This window comes from Pithys albifrons, chromosome 5, assembly GCF_047495875.1.
Source record: "Pithys albifrons albifrons isolate INPA30051 chromosome 5, PitAlb_v1, whole genome shotgun sequence".
Lineage (NCBI taxonomy): Eukaryota > Metazoa > Chordata > Aves > Passeriformes > Thamnophilidae > Pithys > Pithys albifrons.
In genome coordinates this window covers 23,519,683-23,536,075 of record NC_092462.1, presented here as the reverse complement: position 1 = coordinate 23,536,075, position 16,393 = coordinate 23,519,683, and the positions used below count along the sequence as shown (strand labels likewise).

The window sequence follows — 16,393 nt, the reverse complement described above, 5'->3', positions numbered from 1 at the left end:
GAATTGTGTAGGAGAGGCAGGAGTAGGAGCACTGAACGAGTTGGTGATAGACCACACTGACAATGTAGAAATCTATGGGATAGATTTGTTGTCCTGCATTGTTATATAAAAATCTTATGTATTGACTGTAATGGCAGGGCAAGGTAACAACTCCATTCCTTAATTTGGGGCATATCATTTCAAGGCAAACATGGTTTTTCCTTCTGCTCCACCCGAGGCAAGATCCAGTAGTGCTAATTACTGTATTAACTGAAGGAGAGACAAAAAGCTATTGGTGATGTCTCAGTCTTCACACACACTGTTCCCCTTTCTCTTTGGTGCCCTGAGGGTGACGGCTGTAGAGTATAATTGTTTGATTTGGTGCATCCAGAGAGAGAGAGAGATGATCTGACACACGCCACCCTGCACTCGGTTGTTCTCTGCCCATTTGGCAGTGACAGAAACCAAGCAGAGGTCATGTGAGTGCAGCCAGAATAGTGTGGCAGTGCTGGGAATGCCGTCAGATTACACTGGGCTCCTTTCATGCCTTCTGTCTGAATAGGGGTCAGCACTGTACCAAATGTCATGGAATGAACTGGTGATTTTTATGCAGACATATCTAAATGGGATGCACTGAGGAACCCACCTCATGCAGGAAACAACATGTTGTGCTTTCAGGGCAGGTGGGAAAGGCTGATCATGATTGTTGAATGAAAGTTCAAATGAAAGGGAGAGTGACTTTGGAGCAAAGCAATTATGGGTCTGATCCTAGGAGCGTGTTGCCTGCTGTTTGTGTGACAGGCCAGATGATCTGCTGGGGAGACCAGAAGTTTAGCAGTCATGCAGGGAGCTGCTGAAGACACGTTCCCTAATAAGAAAACGTGACACTGTAAAGTTAAAGGGTGTAATCTTGTTCTTCTGTTGGTGTGTTTGCCTTTAAGTGCGCGCTCGCTGGGATGCCATGTCTCCATGGCATTGTTGGGGCTGAAGGGCAGTTCATGAGCATGCAGTTTTATGCTGACATGTCCAACTACTTACAAAGTGTTATGGGCCCATGTACAAAAGTCCTGAGAACTCAATTTCCTTGCTGAATGTTGATGGGGTGCAGCAGAGTCTTCACAGAGGAGTTAGAATCCATATGCTGTAATTCCTGCAGTTGGGCACTGCCAGTGGCAACGTGACATTTGAAAGAAGAGCCCACAATCATTTAGCAGGTTACAGCCGTACTAGTGGGGCTGTGCTAGACCTTTGCAAAGATAATGGAATTGAGGGAAACTTAGAGAAAGCAATTAGATTCTTTCTGAGAATGTTTTCTTAAATGTCATGAAATTTATTTTGCCTTTCTGTATTCCATCACCTCACTAGCTCACAGATTGATGCGTGCAATTTCAAAGCTGTCTTCTGTTGTGTTCCCAGTGAATCAATTTTCAGCTTATAGCAGGTATTTTCTTAGTCCTTAAGTATATGATACTGAGTTTGGATTGTTAAATTTCATTCCATCTGTGTATGCCATATGTTCAGCCCTCCTACTGTTCCAGTTTGTTTGGGATCACCTTTCTTCACCATGTTAAGGGAAGGACACGAGGTACCAGGGGAGGATTCTTGCTGGTGGCTCCACGGTCATGGTGGTGCCTGGTACAGCAGTGTCCTGCTGAAGGGCTCTTCTTACTCTACCTCAGTGTAGCCCATGCAGGGTTCATTGCAGTGTTGGTGCAGCAGTGGAGGACCAAAGATAAAGCTCTCTTGCTGACTCCTAATGTTTCAGCTCAAATAAAAAATCTCTAAGTATGAAAATACAATTAAAAGAAAATAATTCATGCTCTGAAAGGTTTCTTATGTCCTTCAGTGGATGAACTACAGAACAGGTTAATGGGAAAATTTTCTAGGCTGGAAATGGAAGATAAGGCAAGAAGAGCATTCTGGATTTTCCTGGGCAAGAAACAAATAGTTTCAGTTGTTTCAAAGAGGTCAGTAGATGAAATTATTGAAAAACAGGAAAAATATGTTTGATACTGGTTTTCCTTGCTCAATGAATTGTTTTTTGTTTTGTTTACATCTTCTTCTCAAGAATTTGGAAGTGACTTCCAAATATATTTATTCTTAAGCAAAAGCAGTGTGAAAGCTAGAGAATATATGTTCATTGTGGTTTCCTTTCCAAACCTTTCCCTGGGAAAGTATGCCATTGCCTTTCAAGTTGTCCCCTGTCCTCTTGCCTGTGTGTCTGTCATGATTAGTGGCTGGAAAATGAAACTCTTAACACTATTGCCTGTGGGAAAAACTTAAACAGTGTATTTCAGATAAGGGAAAAACTTCAAATAAGTTGTTTTCCTGTGTAGTGTTGTGCTTGCACTTTTGTGCTGCAAAGTCTTTATTTTCTCTTCTATCGTGGATTCAAATTGCAGTGCAGGGAGGGAGGTGTCAAAATTGATTTAGCAGTTTGATACTGTGCATGTTTTCCTATATGCTCAGGCTCAAGTTTTGACCCGTGCTCTACTAGGATACCTTCTTGGCATTGGTATTTTTGGCAGGAATTAATTGTCTCTGGTCAGCAGCTGAGCTACACCTTCTTTGCTGTATAAATGCATCATTAGAACTATCTGTTATCTGTAGTGTGGAGTTACTCCATCAGAAAATGAAGCCTTTTAAGCAAAGTTGAAAAAATGTCCTGTTTTGTGCTTTTGCCCTTATTTCTATCACAGATTTGTTAAAACACACATTTCTTGTCTCTTCCTATCCTTGACTTTAATATTTGTGCTGAGAAATCTTCTATCAGAGGAGACTGTGAGCCTTTCTGAGCCTCTCAGTCTGACCCGTCTGCTTGCTTTAACCCATTGCTATTCTGTAATGTGCTCAACACATCACTATTCCAACAAGATCCGGTGGGACTCTTAAAGGCAGAGTTCTAGACAGTCCTGCTGTCTTCCAGTTGATGAAGGCAGCTGTAGTGGATTTTGCCTGGAAGGCTGGAGTTGAGTCTGTGGTTTGCAGATGTCCCTTTTGAGATTCTATGCAGGGTGACTGTTCCATGGGAAAACAGCTAGAGTTGTTTAATGAGTTTTACTGCTGGCATGCACTAGTGAAAAATAAATGCTTTCTTTCTTTCTTCTTTATAACAATGTCCAGCTGGGCATGGAAACTTACCCAGTATTCATATTTTTATGATTAAATGGCTGCTTTGTGCTGCTCATATACCTTGTGCCTTGAAACCCTTCTGGGGCTGAGCAGAAAGAAAGAAAATACTTTTCCTGTGTAATGAGAGTTGCAGTTGCTGGACCAAGTTAGAATCATGGGTGAATGCATAAAGTCAAACCAAATCCTGCTCTCTGTGCATCATTGTTGGGGATTTTTTGGTGGTGTTTGTTCTTGGGGTGTTTTGTGTGTTTTATGTTTTCTTTTTAATGATGGCTGCTGTTTGGAAACTGAGCTGTGATGTGAAGACTTACCATGCTGGTGTTTCCAAGCCTATCTTAAAAATGGTCTTGAGGTACTGTCTGTCCTCCTTGGTAATGAATATCCACATGTACATAAGGTGGAATCTTAAAAACAGCTGCAGGGAGAAAATGAGATTATCTTGTTGGCACATGCACTCTGTCACAAGTTATCTTGGCAGTACCAGAACACTTCCTTTGTCCAGAAAGAGTGGTAGGCAAAGCCTGACTGCGAGAGTACAACTGTGCAGCACAAGGGTCTTAATGATGCAGCATCACTTGTTTTTTGTAGGTTTTCTCTTAGGGAGGCATCTGTATCTATTACTGCTACATTTCCATATCTCTCAAGGCATTTTCTAATCCTTGATTTCCTACTAGGTGTTGACAGAGGGATCAGCTCTTAGTGTTTGTGCAAAGCAGTGAAGTTTTGTGCCAACAGTAGGCAAAGATAGTAGATTCATCAGAAACTATAGTTCATGGAAATAATGTAGTTCAAATTGGCAATAAAATTGGGAATAAAAGTTTGCACTTGCAAATGAGCATTTTATATGATGTAGGTGATACTGCTCATACTGTTGGTTAAGCTAAAATTATATAAGAGTATGCTGTGTGGTAGTGAACTGGAAATCTTCCAGTATAGCTCTGTTTCTTCAGTTCTTAAAGCAAGTTTAATACCCTCCAATTAAATTGCGGTGATGGAGCCATAGAGATCGTCAGCACAAGTCCAGCAAAGGTGTGGGCAGCAAAACCACCCCAGGCTGCCCTGTCATGGTAAGCAGCACCTTTACACCTGTGATCTGCAGCAGCACCTTTACAGAAGGGAAGAGGATTCTGTTTGTCTGTTTATCTGCATGGTCAAGCCTCTGATGCCTCTTTTGAGAATGACAAATAATAGAGATGCTTTCGTTACTTCCTGGAAAGGTTCAGCAGTCTGTTTCATTTAAACAAGCAGCTGTTGTATAGCTGCCTTTTTTTTCCCCACTGCCAAACTCTGGAATTTTTGCCTAGAAATAAAACCTTCAGGTAAACAACATTGTGGCCATTTGTTGCCTCCTGTTTCTTCCATGTCACTTGTGTTTGAAGAGAAATTGAAATCATTTTGTTTACTTTGCCCCCTGCAAATAATATAAAAATAGCTAACAAAGCATAGGCTGGTGTTGACTTAGGTAAAAATTTAAGCTTACTTTTGTGAACAGCCCTGTGTAGTCTACATCAGGAACATTGAGTAGCCTCTTGAGTCAGTAAGAAGCAGCGCCCTGTCAGACAAATGGAGAGCTGAATTACCTTATTGCTGGAACGGGATTTTCAACACTCTGGTTGACAGACCTTCTGGTGCCTCTGGAAATTGTGCTCAAAGGTCTGTAGAACCATTTCTAATACATAATCTGAAGTTTTTAGTTCTGGTCAGTTAGTGTAATACAGAGGAATGTTGACAGTGACTAAAAATACTGCTGTGTTTAGAGACATTTCCCTCTTTTGCAATGGCTACAAGGTTCAAAGTGGTAAGGAATTTTGGTCAGTATTTGCACAACATCTGCCTTGTAATTGGACTTTGTGCATCTGGATTGCTGGTAGTTAATGTGTGTGGGTATTGGAAAATAATTTTGATACTTATCTTAATAGCACTTAGATTTTTTTGTTCTCCCCAAGTTTCTCTGAAAAACCAAGGTATGCATAGGCAGACACACTGCTGGTCTGACTTCTGAGGCCATGCTTTTGTTTGTGTTGACAAAGTAGCACTGGTCTCTGTACACTCTTGGCTGCATCTCTGTAAAGTGAAGAGTTACAAGGCTGTCAAATAACTCTTAACCTACCACAGCCCTTCTAGTGTCTGCTTCTATCCTGCATCCTCCAGCACTGGGTGCTATGGCTGTTAGAAGTTGATTTTCTTAATATATTAACACGTGTCGTATACACGTGTGTTTGCCATTATAGAGTTTATAGTTCTGAGTTAGATTTGATTAAGGGAGAGGTGTGATAGGCTGTGCAATCACATCATATCAAGGTCAGGATTTGGGACACCTGAACTTGGCTTCTGGCATGTTATTAAATTGCAGTGACTCACTTTCTACCTTTTCAAACTGTGGATTCTTCATAGGTATCAGTTTCTTTGTAAATAGTTTTAAACATATTGCTGTGAGGGACCCTAAAAAAGTAACCAGGAATGAGCATTTGGTGAAGATGCAATAATGGAATTTGCTAGAGGTTCTGTCTGCACTTGCAGGTTGGGTGTGTGCTCACCATTTGTTTGATGCTCACTCTTTTATGTGCTGATTGTTTAAGTAGGAGAGCCACATTACATCGTTTGGCCCAGGTTTGTCTGCAAACCTGGTGGGGTTCACTTGCCTCTCTGTCTTCTCTGTCTCATATTTCCCTCATCCTCCTTATGAGAAGTGTGACTCTCTGAGTCTATTGAAACAGCTGGGAAGTGGCAGCTTTTGTCGCAGGGATAGGAGACTTTGGGACTCCCTCTTTGTCCCTGTCTCTGCTCTGTGCGTTCCCAGAGGGAAATGCTGAGCACTCAGTGTATCATGCTGTGTTGTCAAACGTACCTGTTTGTGTTTCCTGGCTCTGCACTGTCGATGTTCTCAGCCACTGCAGTCAGTTGTGCAGGCAGTGCAAAAAGACTAGCTCAGATTGTTTCAGTTTTCTGTATCAAATGCGGGAATTGGATGTTACATCTTTACTGCTCATACCTGAAATCAATGAGTGTTTGTGTATCAATTTCTGAAGGAGAATTGATGGTATGTTGTTTAGTTGTGGTGGGTGGTTTTGGTTTTTGTTTGTTTAGCTTTTGCTTTTAGTGGAACAGCAGCTTCAGGAAAAGAACAGGAAGAAGAACCGTGGTGGGACTGTACCCAACTCGTCTGAGGCTCAGTTAGGGTGGTTTGGGATGACTGAGACTGGCACAGTGGCAGGAAGAGCACAGCCAGAGGAGGTCTGGCTGTACCCTGGAGGCAGAACCTGCCCTGGGCAGCAAAACAGACCTGGAAAATGACTCTTTTGCAATACTGCCTCCAGGCCTTTTTCTTCACCCCAGCTTGAGGCAAAAATGTTTTCTTTGCCTTTGTACTTTTTATAAACTTACAGACCAGAACAAGACTTTGGTTTTTGCATTGTCAAGTCACCAAAGAGATATTATGAGTGCACTGAGAGAGGATGTGGAATTCAGGTTTAGTTTTTCCCCCCAATTATTTTTATTTTATACTTTTCTGCTGCCTGTGTTTGTGTTTTAAGCCCCTACTGTTTCAATGCACTGCTACAGCACCACTTACATAATTTCAGAGGGTTTTAAAATTAGAAACTGACTTCAGGCATAGAAGCTGGAGTGGAGAGGACTGAGCCAGAGATGAAACAGTATTGATGAGAATAAGACTTGGTAGGAAAAATAGGTGTACACAGAGCATTTAATATAGTTCAGAACTGAAGGTGGGGAAGAGTCCTTGGAGAGGCACATGCAGCAGAATTTCTGTCTTTCCACAAAGTCTTTTGGGCTCAGGAAGAGCAGAGGAAGAGAGTACTGTGAAACAAAGACCAGTAGAGAGTGTAAAGAAGAGTAGAAGAAAAGGCATAGGACTTATCCCAGATGAATGTACCGAGTGATAGTTAATGGATGTGTCTTGTTACTTCAACTCTGTCAGCTTTTTAAATGTTTCTGTGTGGCAGTGGGAGGCTACCAAGGATCTTAATGGTCTTTGCTTTTTGTGTGGGGAAAAAAGGTCCTGGTTTTAGGAAATAAGCTAGATCCTGTTTAAACAAAAATGTTGAACTCCCAAAAGCTTTCACAGAAGAATTTAACAAATGACTGCAATGAATAAATTTTATGTTCTTTAAAATAAATCTGCTCCAGATGAAGTATTTTCTTTACACATCAGGACCTGAATTTGAAGAGTCTCATTGTGCATTTTTGTAAAGAGTTAAATTTATTCTATCTAGGCTTGAGGGGAGTTGTACAAAAGTTGGAGCAGGGGAAATAGGGTTCAATCCATTCTCCTTTTTCTGCTTTCCAGTATATCAATTTCTATGGACAAGAGGAGAGGGACTTCAGTCTTTAGGGACTCTTCCTCCAAGCTGATTGGCAGTGCTTACAATTACACCACCACAAAGCAATAAAATAAATACTCAGAGCAACAGTAACAGAAAGCAGATGTCTTGCCTTTGCAATTAAAGAACTGGAGCAGGCTGTAAGAAAGGCATGGCAATTGACTCTGCATTGGGATGGAGTGTATCTGTCCTGCTTACTTGTCAAAACGGAAACCCCACACTGGTGGAAACGGAACATACATTGGCAGCCATAGTATCTTGCTTTGAAAATTTGGGTCATATGTGCTTCATTTTTCATTGGAAAACATTGTGCTAAGAGTCCTGCAAGATGGAGCAGACAGCTTTTCTCATTGTGTTCTCATGTCTGTTTTTCTACTTCGGATAATTTTATAAGATCAGTCAAGTCTCTCGTTTAGCTGAGCAAGTTGTGTGGAAACTGGGATATTTTTTTCCTTCCACACATATGTGTTTTGTATCAGGAGGAAAAAGGTATTACTGAGACAGTTATCTGTGAAATATAGTTTAATGTTTTCAGAGGCTGCACATAAAGTGGAAATATATTTGACATCTTGTAGTCTATATCTGAATGTCACTGTGAACTAAAATGGTAATTAGTCACCTACACAGCATCTTCATTCACTGACTGTTGTACATGGAGTTTTTCTGCTGGTAATGTCTCAAGACAAACAAGAAATGGGCTTTAGACAAATGCATTCTTTGTAAGCATCAGCATAGATGTAAATGTATGTGGATGCTTTGAGCAGTTTGCCTCTCCTTTTGTCGGCATGTTTGTTTAGCTACATGAAAATGAAATGCTGTAACAGTTTGTGCTGAGAATGGAAAAGTGATTGAAACTGGGGTGTGTGGTAAAAGAAACAAGGGCAGACATCTGGTACCTTCCTTCCATGTGATCCTGGCTCAGATGAAAGCTGTAGGGTTGAGAGGATGTCCTACTTGTTCCTTTTGAAAGAATGCTAGCTGACATATTTTGAGCAGAGTACACATCAGTGGCATGAAGGGGAGAAAAAAACTGTGTGAAACTTCGTTTTAACTTCTGACTTGGTGCTCTTGCTGTCAGAGCTACTTAAAAACAAACAAGTGACAAAACCACCAACAAAAGGCTCTGTGCTATGACACAGGGAGAGCACCTTTTTGCCCTGGCTTAAAAAGCAGAAGGACTGATTTGGCATAGAGTCCTTTAAAGAAAGCAGTGAGTATTCTGACTGAAATATCTGAGTCTGAGCACAGAATGCTGCAGAGGAAATGCTTAGGGAAAAATTGCTCATCTGGGGTTTTGGAGTCAGTTAGGAACTTGTCAACACTGTTTTATATATGCACAAAGCTCAGAAGTGCTGTGTTTTCCTGATTGTATTTCAGGATGTGAAATACTACACTTCGTGTCCTGGTCACCGCTGTGCTTGTCAGTAAAACCCTGTACCTTGTATTCCTGTGCTGTGCTGGCTTGAACCACACAGAATGAAATCTTGCTCTGTGAATAACCTACAGCACTTTGTCATGGAAGAAACATCAAAGTGCCCACAGGAATCCTGATAGATCTCCTTGCTAACAGTCCTTGCTAACATTGTGCACAAAGTTCTTGTGGCACACCCAGGGAAGGGCAGGCGGGAGGTTTTCACACTGCCAAAAAAAAATTGCCCTTGCAGGTAAGCTCTGGTTCTGAACTGACAATTCTGGCAGGCTTCTGCTGGTGTCTTGGTGTTGTTATAGGGAAGGGGAAAGTAGGTGGTCGCACTAGAATTCCACCTCTCACAAATCAAGTGTAACCACACTTGTATACATGCTCTGGTTTATTCACGTGGCACATTAACCAACTTCTTCCTGTTTGGCCTGCTGCTGTCATCCTTTGGGTTGAAAACTGGTGCCAGGTTGTTGAAGAATGAGAGCTGAGATGAAAAATTCTCTATATGAAGTGATGTCTGATCACTCTACAATTAAGCTCCTCTCAAAGGTTTTCTGGCATCTGTGTTAGTGTTTGCCCCAGCAGCCTTTAAATGGGTGCTGTGATGGATGGGTCCCTTCCAACTCAGAAGAGTCTGTGTGTGATTCTGTGTGTGATGCTGCAGCCCCAGCAGCAGAGAATCCGTTTCCTCCAGGCAGGCAAGACAGGGAATAAGATGTGCAGCTGGAAACACTTACTGATCCATTCACTTCTGAAAGCTGCACGTGAATTTTACAAGCAGGGTAACAGTCCAAGTACTGCTGCATGTTCTACTTTTAAATGCACATAGACTTTCTGGAAGAGAAATTTGAACACATTTGCTTTACGTTTGTGAATAGAAAACCTATAGCTGAGAATGTACTTACTACTATGCAAGTTTTTTTGTAAGACTAATATTCCAGAGGAATGTTTTAATATTCTCCTGCAACTTATTATATAAAAAAGAAAAGTATCAAGATTTTACAAGCTCTGTACCAGGTTCAGTGACCATTTACAGTTAGGCCAAATGGTCTTAGTTGATGTCTGTGGAGAATTGAGACTTTTTCTCTGTTAAGTGTTTTGTAGATGATGAGGCAAACTTCTACCTTGTCATTGCTCAGTGGAGTCATTTAGTGGATATAAATTAATTACAATTTCCAGACATAACTGAGATTATGTGTGTGCCATCTCACCATCTTCCCACATCCTTCAGATGTGAAGAGATTTTCTGTGTGGTTACAAGCAAGCAGAACACGACTGTCTTGGAGAGATCTACAGAAAGGCCGCAAGATAATCAGGATATGCATCCAGTTTTACTTCTGGTTCTAAGAGCAAAAATACAGAGGGATTTTTGCTAAGCACTTCCAGATATTTTTAGCTATACAGGAGTTTCTTTCATAATTGTCAAGAAAATCCAAAGTTAATCCTGGTGAGAGGTGTAAGTCTTCTCATGAACAGCTGTCTCCTGCCAGTGGGGATTACTGAGAGCGTTCCTGAGCGTTCTATCGCCATCTCAGGCTGTGTTTCTGCAAACGTGGGTCTTTCTAGGGCACGATTGTGGGGGCTCAGGTCAGTGGGCTGCTCTGCACTTTGTCTCAAGTAATGCGAGCAGAGTTTCTCCAAGGCAAGAGACACTTAATAAAACATGCATACAGTGATTTTTTTCTGATTATAGTCTCTCACTGAGTGACAGTGGTACGAACATTGAGGCAGAAGCTGCATCAGAATGACATTTCAATAGCTATGGATCCTCTGTTAATTTATCTCATCTTTTTTTTCTGAATGCCATTAAGCTTTTCATTTCTGCAGCATCCTGTGATAGAGTTCATAATTTCTTTTTGAACCTTTTTCTCCTAAGGGATCTTATTCATTGTTCCTGTTTCTTCATCTGCTCAAAAGAGCATTTCTGTTTTAGGATATCAAGGGTACTGAGCAGCATCTAATTCTGTGAACCTCTTGAAAACTCTGAGAACTCGGTTTTCTGTTTTGTTTTGTTTTTTGTTTTTTTTTTTTTTTTTTGTTTTTGTTTTTGTTTTGTTTTTTTTGTTTTTTTTTTCTTGACAGAAGCTTGGCAATCTCAGTTTTTTAGGTGCTTCAGTTTAGTGTAGTACAGTCTGATTACCCAGTCTGTAAAGGGAGATGAGCTTGGCCTGGCTTGAGACCCTGGAGTCTAAATCACCTTTTCCAACCCATGAGGTCATCTTATCCTTAAGTCTCAACTTCTGACGAAGGATCAGAACACTTGACTAGATTAAGTTTATAAAGCTGGTGGATCTGAGCCAGACTTGCAGCTGATGTGTGGCTGTAAAGTTACATTTGTATGCACTGATCAAATGATTTCATTCTTGGTTTCCACACTTGTTGGGTTCAAAGCCATATTAAGCTATTTGCAAAACAAAATGTTTTGTACCTCTCTACAAAGTAACAATTTGTCACTTCCAAATGCAACTTATGGATTTTTAAAATACTGTAGATTTTTTTCCCCCCTCAACTCCTGTTCTTTCAACTGTGGTGCCTTTGGCTGTCTAAGAAAGAAGGAAAGGAGAATATTACTGCAAAAAAGAACTGCATTAGTTTGAGAGATTTGGAAACTTGAACAGCTTTATCTTAAATTTCAAATAATCACTGCAGTCAGGAGGACTGCACACACTTTTCTGGCAAGCTCTATAACCACAATAATAAAGCAGCCTTGCTACAGGTAAGATGACCTCTTTTGGCTCAGGTGGTGCATCACAGGAGGCTGTGCTGGCTTTCTCAAATCCATGTCTTGGACTTATAAAAATTAAGGCTGTTGAAATAAGACCTTCTTGACCAGCAGTTCTGGTTTTCCATTTAGGAAAAATTTCCATTTTTCTTGTGTTAAAATGCAGCCAAGTCTGCAAAATTTGAAGAATGCTGACTTGTAGTATTGTTTAAATTTACAATCATGACTCTTCATGTCCAAAAAAAAGGTTCATTCCCAGTATGCATGGTCCTTTGTGTAACTAGCAAAGCACACTTGGAGGAGAAAGTCACAGAAATGCCATGAGTGTTAAGGATCTTCAGGGCATTGCAGGAAGCACATTCCACTTGATACTGGGTTGTGCTTTATAGTACAAGCTAAAATTGCCTCTTCAGAAAAAAAATGCATGTAGGGAAGGGGGAATCTTTCTTCAAAACTGTTGAAATCATTTCTGGGAAAGCTTTGAAACTTTATGTTCCTGCCTCCTCCCAGTTTTCAACAGAAAAACACTTTTTTTGTTCTGTTTTGCAAAAGAAAAATCATTAGGATACTGAACTGTTTACACAGATCTTAAGAGAAAACATGCTTATGTTCCACAATAAGTCTGTACAGTGCAGTGTGAAGAAACCACAGAGAAAATCTGGAATTTTATGTTTGAGCAAAAACCCATGACATGCTCTGAAACTGGAGTGAATATAGCTTTGTTTTCAATTGGTTATTAGGCTTTAAAAACCAGATATTCAAGTTGGACAGATGGACATTTAGAGATGTGCTCAGACATTTTCTATACGTTTTTTAAACATTTCACATGGTAGATACTGTATCTTGCCAGATATGCAGTAATGATGTTGGGAAATGGAATGCTTGTTCTGCCTGTTTTGCTTGTTTCACTGATCTTTAGTGTAGCTTTGGTATGGAAACCCTGTAGATTTGGAGGGAAGTGGTGCACTCTGAATTGTTCAGTGGAATGGAGAATACAGGGGTGTAACAAAATTCAGAGTGCTGTTCCATTTTCCATAATGGAGGAAAGACTGTCTTTTGGGTTTGGTGCTTATGAGTCCCTTGGAGGAAAAAGGAAATGTTAACTTCCTTTATGGTATACAGAAACACTCAGTATCAGGAAAGTTATGAAAAGTTGGCTTCGGGGGTTTAAAAATCCTGTCTTTCAGACTGGTATTGTTTTTATTATTTCCCCCCTCTCCCCCTCCCCCCCCCATCCTGAAAGTCATAGGTGATTTTCTGAGAACAACATTGCTGAAACTGATAGCACATGTGTGTGTTTAGGACTTTCTTTCACTGGGAGAGCACTGGGAGAGCAGTTGCTTTGTGTAGGTGGTGGTAACACAGTAGTAAAATAATGTGCTGCTTGATCGTCGAGTCTGCCTTGAATCTGACAAATTCAAGAAGGACCTCACTTGCTCAATACTGATAAAGTGACACTTACTGCACTTACTATGTATGTATCTATGTATGCTTGTATGTATGTATCTACCTATCTGTGTCTGTCTATTGATCTATGTCTGTCTATCTGTCTGTCTCTCTGTCTGTCTACCTACCTATCAATCATCTATCTGTCTATCTATCTGGAACATCCCTGAGTTGTGCAAGTTTTAAATTCTTCAAGTTACAGTGGTTGAGTTGTAAAATAAACAACTGGATACATACTGTAAAACTCTCCCTAAGCACCTCTCAGTCCTGATAAAATGGATTCTCCAGCAAAGATGAGTCAATATGTATGTTAAAAAAACAAAAACAAACCAGACAAAACCCACTATAAATTTCTAGTTCTTGCTCTGATTTTTTTTTCCTTTTCCTTTAGTTCCTTGGCATAGCATTTCTTGGGATTGGATTGTGGGCATGGAATGAAAAGGTAAGTTGAATATAGCACCAAACTTTGTTTTTCCTCTTTCTCTTTTTGTGATGAAATAATGAAATAGTAATATGTATATTTTATGTATCCACATCAAGACTCTCTGTCAAGTAAAACCTTGGCTTGGGTCAGTTAGAGGAACATAATTGGCATTTTTCTCAAAAATACCTTGCAAAGAAGTTGTGGCCGAAACTTGCACATAAAATACCCATTTCAATCTTTGCACACTCAAACTGCAGCTCAGACACCAGGACACACCACCGAGGCAGTGCTGGCAGAGTCCCCACTGTGTGTGTCCCCAGGAAAAGGAGAGGGAGCCCACAAGTCTTAGAGGGCAACTTCCTGCAAAGAGGCCTCCTCGACTTTGCCCTAACAGAGCAGGTTACTTGCTGTTCCTCTTAAAAAAACAAAACCACAAAAACCAGAATGAACTCTGTAAACTGAGGCAAACCTGAGGCAGAAAAACTGTTGCTTTTACTTGTGCAAATAAAACTGGCCACTTGGATACTCTCTGTTGCAAGACTAAGATCAGCTTCAAAATGGGAAGAGTGTGTGTGAGGAGTGGGCAGGGAAAAAGAAAACACTTGTGAACCAGAGCCTAACTTTTAGTTTGCTTGCTGCTGAAGTTGGGAAGAAGGTAAAATACCAAGACATAATATACAAAACAAGTCAGGATGTCTGGGGTTACTGGATGAAGAGTTGGCTCACTAAAAGACAACAGCTAAAATTAAAGCCAGAGTTTCCTTTTCTTCTTTGTTTAAAAGACTGAAAATAATAAAACCTGGCCAGTAACAATGGTGTTATGATGTTCAATTATATAATAGTTTTTTCTTCTTTTAATGGAAAACACTGAGTAAGTTACAAATTGATGTTCACTTAAGGCATAATAATTGGTGCTTGCAACAGAACAAGCAACAGATTGGAAGCTCTCAAGTTTTGTTACTTGTAAATTCACAAGAAGTTTTGCTGGTTCAGAAGTGAGTGGTTGACTTAGATTCTAATTGCTCTCTATGTAAGCCTTGGATGTAGAGCATTGCAAATAGTAATGGGATATTAATTAACTCACACTGTATATATATATATATGTGTGTATGTTTATATACGATGTGATACTGATGCTGGATGGCTTGAATAGGGCTGGAAAGAGGTGCTGTGTCTTTTTTTGTTCACCAAAGGTGCAAAACCATGTATTTTTTTAATACTCTGAGCATACTCTCAGAGCTCTGTACCTGTGTCTTACCCTGAGAGAACAGCATTATTTTGGAGGGGCTTTCTAGAAGAGATTTAGACATTTTTGTTTCATTGCAGTAGGTAACAAAATGATTCCTCTTTAGGATGAATGAACAGGCAAAGGGCAAACAGCTAGTGTTGGAAGTCTAAAGTATGCCAGTCCTACAGCTACAAGGTGTTCTGACAGACTTTTTAGGTCTGTTTTTTTAGGGTTTACATATTTTCTGTATGGGAAAGCATGCACCCTTTGTTGGAAAAACATATTCAGTTCATAATTGCCCATAGCCAGAAGCCAGAGCTCATGTTTTTACTTCAGATTTGGACATCTGTTACCAAGTCATGTTAAAACATTTTTACTCAGATTCTGAAAGTAGAAGAAAATGCCATGTTGTTTTAAGACAAGCAAATAAAACCACCTACAGCAGTTTAATGTGCATTAGCTCAGGCTCCATATGTAGTAAGGTTTCCTTTAGAAATTAATAAATAAAATACTGATTATTGGTTTAAAGCACAAGTTTTTTTCTTGAAAATGAGCATCTTTTCCCTGCTCCTTTAACTGTTGTGTCCTGCAGTGCTTGGTGTGAACTGTTTCAGTTCATGGCTGTAACAACCAAAATGCCATATTGGTGTAGCTGAACCACAGAGCTCTTGAGCACAGGCAGATTTGAGTTTTGTAGCAAGAACTACAGAAAAGTGGACTTGTATCAAGCCAAACTGAGCCCTTTATTTCATTCAGCTTCCTAGAGGGCCAGCAATGGCCAAAAGCTGCAGGGTCACATACTCATAGGCCCTGTGTGACTTAGTGGGGGGCAGGTCAGACAGATCCCAGACTGAGTTGTTCTTACTGCAGATGAGGATTTGACGACAAAAGCCGAGTAAGATGATGCCTAAGGTTTGAGAGATCTGTATCACAACTGAAAAGCACTTCTTTAGCTTGACTGCTTTTTGCCTAAGGGTGGACTGGATATCCCTTAGGCATTGTGGGCTGCTGTAGTGGTGCACTGTAAGACAACAAAGCAGCTTGTCAGAGCAGGGCATGGGACACGAGCCAGCACTCTGTCCTTGCGACAAAGAAGGCTAATAGTGTCCTGGGCTGTACAAGGAGTGTTGCCAGCAAGGGAAGGGAGGGAATTCTTCCCCTCCACTCAGCACTGGTGAGACCACACCTGGGCCAGTTCTGGACTTCCCAGAACAAGAGAGATGCTGACATACTGGAGAGTCTAGCAGAGGGCTGCCTGGATGATTAAGGCACCGGAGCCTCTCTTCTACAAGGAAAGACTTAGAGAGCTAGGACTGTTCAGCCCAGAGGAGAATTGGCTCAGGGGATTCTGAATATACAGAAGTACCTGGAGAAAGAGTGCAAGGAAGGTGGAGCCCAGGCTGTTCTCAGTGTTGCCCAGTGACAGAGGCAATGGACACAAACAGGAGGTGTTCCCTCTGAACATCAGGGAACCCTTTTTTTTACTGTTAGGGTGACCGAGCACTGGCACAGTTTGCCCAGAGATCATTTGGAGTCTCCCTCTGGAGATTTCCAAAATCAGGACATGATCCTAGGCAGCCTGATTTAGGTGACCAGATGACCTCAGCCATCCTGTGAAGATTTGCTGCTGCCCAATGAATGAAGTCTTTAGCAAAGTTGAACTTGATGCTGTCATTCTATAATGTGTAAACATAAATTTGTA

General features: G+C 40.8%; 1 protein-coding gene across 2 annotated transcripts in view; it reads left to right on the top strand.

The window, feature by feature from the left end:
* Positions 1 to 16,393, top strand: part of TSPAN5 (tetraspanin 5) — an 86,626-nt gene that overhangs the window by 47,546 nt on the left and 22,687 nt on the right. The window contains exon 2 of one of the 2 annotated variants that reach the window (XM_071555893.1): positions 13,431 to 13,481. The exons of the other annotated variant lie outside the window; for it this stretch is intronic. Coding sequence (XP_071411994.1) covers positions 13,431 to 13,481 — 51 coding nt within the window. The remainder of the gene's footprint in view (positions 1 to 13,430; positions 13,482 to 16,393) is intronic. 2 annotated transcript variants of the gene reach the window in all.